Source organism: Vespula vulgaris, chromosome 5 (assembly GCF_905475345.1).
Source record: "Vespula vulgaris chromosome 5, iyVesVulg1.1, whole genome shotgun sequence".
Lineage (NCBI taxonomy): Eukaryota > Metazoa > Arthropoda > Insecta > Hymenoptera > Vespidae > Vespula > Vespula vulgaris.
Window position 1 is genome coordinate 5,407,501 of NC_066590.1, and position 5,000 is coordinate 5,412,500.

General features: G+C 40.4%; 1 protein-coding gene across 36 annotated transcripts in view; it reads right to left on the reverse strand.

Moving 5' to 3' along the window:
- Nucleotides 1-5,000, reverse strand: part of LOC127064301 (voltage-dependent calcium channel type A subunit alpha-1) — a 116,477-nt gene that overhangs the window by 11,137 nt on the left and 100,340 nt on the right. For 27 of the 36 annotated variants that reach the window (XM_050995165.1, XM_050995161.1, XM_050995162.1 and 24 more), the window contains 5 exons: nucleotides 3,071-3,207; nucleotides 2,760-2,932; nucleotides 2,270-2,302; nucleotides 683-1,193; nucleotides 1-453 (listed from right to left, as the gene is read on the reverse strand). The exon at nucleotides 1-453 is cut by the window's left edge and continues 11,137 nt beyond it. In XM_050995165.1, coding sequence (XP_050851122.1) covers nucleotides 414-453; nucleotides 683-1,193; nucleotides 2,270-2,302; nucleotides 2,760-2,932; nucleotides 3,071-3,207 — 894 coding nt within the window. In that variant the 3' untranslated portion in view covers nucleotides 1-413. The remainder of the gene's footprint in view (nucleotides 454-682; nucleotides 1,194-2,269; nucleotides 2,303-2,759; nucleotides 2,933-3,070; nucleotides 3,208-5,000) is intronic. The other 9 variants (XM_050995169.1, XM_050995189.1, XM_050995197.1 and 6 more) reach the window with 2 other exon arrangements.

Here is a 5,000-nt window from a genome sequence, read left to right on the forward strand (position 1 = left end):
CTCGCCATTGAAAGCACCAGAATATTTTACTTTCACTTTTACCTACACTTTGCTTCCGGTTCACGAAGAGTCAAACTCGTTTCCGTTTCACCGATTCAATCAGTCCTTTTCCTAATCGATTCTAATCTCGCACGCTCTCTTTACCTCCCCTCTTCCTCCACATCTTTCTCTCTATTTTCGGCTTATTCTTCGTATTTCTATCTCGTTTCGTTGCGTATTCGCGAGAAGCCGTCAGCCGCATCCTTCGTGTCGATCCTCTCGTTCGATCGATCGATCGATCGCGTTCTCGCGATCGTGACAAGAAAGTCAATGCACGTCCCACGTGGACGATTCACGTAGACGATTCACGCACAGACCCAAAGACGCCTGGGGGCGTCCACGTCGCCGGACCACCGTCCAGGGTCCCACTTTGGCTAGCACCAGTCATCCTCGTCGCTGTCGGAATGTCTCGACCTATTTCAATTTAATGAAAGATTACAAAGGTGTCTAATTACGACGAACGATCATACCATTATTTGCAATTCGTTTTTATTAGAAAAAAAAAGAAAGAAAAAACGATGGATAGTTTCCTTCGAATGAGGCGATTGTTTTTTTTTCCGAGTAATAAAAGCTCTATCTATCTAACGATTATCGCATTACAATTGTTCATAATTTCGAAATCGGTAAGATAAAAAATATTTACCTCGGCATTCGCTGCTTCGACTGGGGCTGCGGTTTGTAACCGTTCGGTACAGGACTCGGAAGTAGACGACCTCCTCGGCCCATCGCCACGGCCTGCTCGAAGCTGAGCGGACAGTGGCTCGGTTGCATCGGGGGTTGCATATGACCGGTAGTAGGATGCGGCATGCCAACCGGTACGGCCGGTACATGCGGACCTCCTACCATGTGCGGCCCGTGAGTCGGCGATGCGTTAAGCTTTGGGAAATTAATATTCGCCGGTTTTAACTGCAACGTCGACGGTTTGTTAGGCGTCGGTGGTAATCGACGGCCTCTTCTTGCTACCAAAACCGGATAGCTGTGTTGATGCGACGGATGACGATGATGGTGATGCGGATGTGCCGGTGTACGACCACCGATAGGACTTGGACTCCTCGAGCGTTGTTCCAAGCTGGTCGTACCGTAATGCTGCCCACGTTCTATCCGATGAACCGGACTGGGTGATCTCGCGGGACTCGTCGAAGCGCTCCATGGACCTGACAAAAATTGTTCAATTTTCATTTCTCGATAATTTCACGTTCATTCGGTTTAGCTTCGAACGAGAGGAGGAAGAAGAATCGTTTTCGTCAACGACATCGTGTCTAGATGCCGAGCGAATTTATATGTACGTAGATATTTGCTATGTAGATTATTTACATAGGTAATAGTAAATAGGCATAGTTATTTTTCAAGCAGCCCCATCTTTTTCTACATTAGGCAGTACTTATATAGCCGTCGAAATAAATTCGACCTAACGGACTCTGCCGGATAATATATTTATTACTACTTTCCCGTAGAGCAAGTATTATTTTGCCTTTCGTCTCGTCGGACTGACCACGCTCCTAAAGCTTTTTTTCTTTTTTTTTTTGTTATTGTCATTGTTATCATGTTCTGTTTTTGTTAATCCTACTACGGTGTGTAATTCGTACGATGCATCGAACGCATGCTGATCCGTGCTTCTCCCGTCTACCTACGGCGTAAAATAAGGTACGGGTGAAGCCAATAGGGTGATCTCTCGTTCATGCCGAGTGCCGAGGATCTTCGATCGAAAATGTACAGGTGTATATATATATATATGTGTGTGTGTGTGTATTACGTACATAATTATACCTCAACGTTTCAAGCTCGTTCCGTGAAAGCGTGCGATTACGACTAAAGATGGCATCAAGGACGTTCTACTTTCGATGGGTTTGCTAAATAAAAAACTATACTCCTGTATACCAAACAGCTAGGTAGGTATACGTGCACTTTTTATACAAAACTAAGGTAATACGATCTAGGTATAGACATAAAAGAAAGAAGGGTTGTAATTGGAGTGTCCGATGGTAATAACTGGTAAAGCGACTGGTAAAGAAGACTACGTTGAGAAAATTTCAAGTGAATGTACATGTCTCTTTGTATGTGTGTGGGTGCGTGTGCCCGTGCGCAGAGTCTGTGTGTCCTTTGTATAATAAAAGAGGATAGGTGGTAAGACAAGACGATAAAAGCCAAACGACATCGAACATACATACAAAGTACATATGACATAAACTGCCTTGGATAGGGAATGAAACGGACTTGCGAAAGAAATTACCATCGTCGTAATAGTCGCAGTGGTCGTAATAGTCTGTGTAGGCGCATAACAGAACAGAATGAAGAAACGTATTACATCGAGTTACATAGAGCTTTTTTGCCTTCTTGCGAATAACCATTTATAGCGACACTCATATCCAGATTCGAATCGCAGAGACACGAATACTTTTGATGCGTATAAAATCTTTCAACTGTTTCGATTCAAATGATATCGAAGAAAGAAAAGGGGATGATATTATCTCGGACAACTAAAACGATGGGTTAGGATTCGTGGCTCTGGATCCTTCGTTATACGAAACGTGTTTAAAAAAGGACTTTGTTTTGTTTCTTCTATTTCTTTTTTTCTTTTCTTTTTTTCATTCGTTCTTTTTTTTTCTTTTCTCATTCGAGACTAACAATAAGATAGAGAAAGAGATAGAGATAGAAATAGAGATAGAGATACACACACACACGCACGCACGCGTACGCTCGCGTACCGTGCGATCACGTACCTCGTATCCTATGTCGATTATATTGTGTGGAATGTGGATGATGATGATGCCTTTGAATCTCGACGACGTTGCTAACCGTATCGCTAAAGCCTGGTCCTTCGTGATAATATCCATGATGATCGTGCCTGTGTCGCCTTGGCGATGGCGATCTTTGCATGATCGGCGAATGTCTTCTATTAAAATGATATAACTTATAATATTCGACGTTAGGCGATGGTACGATGGACGACAATACATTAAATGTTATAACTTGATTGCAATATAATTACGTATTCGTACCATATTAGGATAGATAAAAAAGATAAAAATACCTTAAGCTTGGCGATCGCGAATGATGTCTCGGTGGATGCGTCGAAGGATGATGGGGGTGAAGTCTCTCACCATAATGCGTTAGACTCTCGATACTACCGGCACGCGAGTCGCTAACTACGACATCCTGCAGCTCCATCTAAACGAATAAGATCGATCAGTATTATACTTGATCGGTTTGAGAACAATCGATTAAGAGACCTTGTTCTCTTTTTTTTCTATTGGTCTTTTTTTCTTTTTTTTCTAAGGAGTGTCGATGATTCTTTGCCCGCGTTTTACTCGATTTAAAAAGACCGATCTCGCTCGAGACGCCTTTTGCCTCCGATCGTTAATCACGTTGCATTTTACGATCTACTCTATACTCCTTATATGTTTCTACTTAACGTAGGATGATCATCGAGAGACATGTATCTATGTATGTATATGTATATATTATGTGTATATTATTAATATATATGTATATATAAAATATACATATATATATATGTATATAATATATCTCGAAATAATCGATAAAAACAAAGCCGAATAAATAAAGAGTAGAGTAGTCGATGTACAGACGTGTATTAGATCATTCGCTTTTTTATGTGTTTCGCTTTATTTTACTACTTTTTTCTTTTTTAATTTCTTTCTTTTTCTTTCTTTTTTTCTTCTAATAAATCGTTGTTAATAAAGGCATGCAACTTTCCAAAAAATCTCATCGCATGCAACATGCTCCTTTCCAGTGATATATTCTGCGTGTTCGCTCGGGTGGATGATAGATAGACAAGAAAGAGAGAAAGAGAGAAAAAGAAAAGAAAAATAGAGAGAGAAAGAAAAGAGAGAGAAAGAAAGAGAGATAGAGAGAAAAGTAATGATAAAAGATCCACTCCGAGCGATCAATATCGTTCCAATTAGGTGCATCGGTACTTACCAGGATACAATGTGGATACGGATATTTTTAAGATAAACAACGAGAAAGAGATAGATAGAGACAGACAGACAAACAAACAGACAGACAGACAGACAGACAGATAGACAGAGAAGAAGATAGATAGATAGATAGACGGAGAATTTGAAAGAAGAGAAAGAAAAATAAAGAGAGAGAGAGAGAGAGAGAGAGAGACAGAGAGAGAGAGAGAGAGAGAGAGAGAGAGAGAGAAGATATATTCAATCGGAGAACGAGGTAGTCCATCTCGTCGTCTCGTCGACGATGACCACATCGTTTCGCCGAAACGGTCCTAGGGCTGAAAGCAGCTAGGGACAAGGGTGGGAGGTTCTCTAATATAGACTTAGAATCTCTAAAGAAAAATCTCTCCTGAGAGATTCGCCGGTCTCTAAAGAGCCTCGTGTCCAGGTGATGTGTATATATATTTTTCTAATCCCGTTTCTATTTTTTCTTTTTTCTTTCTTTCTTTTCTTTTTTTTCTTCTTCGTTCTTTCGAATTGCAAGTGAGCAGTATATATTGAAAATATGCAAAGATAGTTGTCCAATGGTTTCTTTTCGTTCGACATTTTTTTTTCCTTTTTTTTTGTTTTGTTTCTGGTCGGTCTTTTCTCTCTTGTAGTTTTACAAATTCACAGTGATATTGTTTGATATCGTGTGGTCGAATAATTTCAAGGCCGACATTTATGTGTGTTAGAGGAGTCACGACATCACGCGCAATACTTTTCGACCGATCGATCGAAACGGAAAGGCAGGTTATTCATTGGTAAAGAATTCATAGTGGTTAAAGCTATCGTGGATGTAATTGAGGCTTTTTGATCCCGGACACGTAGGACAGGACATATTGACTCGAATAGGGTAATTGTGTTTCTAATTAGATCTAATAATATAACGGGATATTTATGTACGTATCTATTTATGTATGTAAGTACTCTCTGCCGAGATTTTTTCTTTTTCGGAAGCTACGTATGTATGAATAATACGTACGTATGTATACGTGTGCAAAA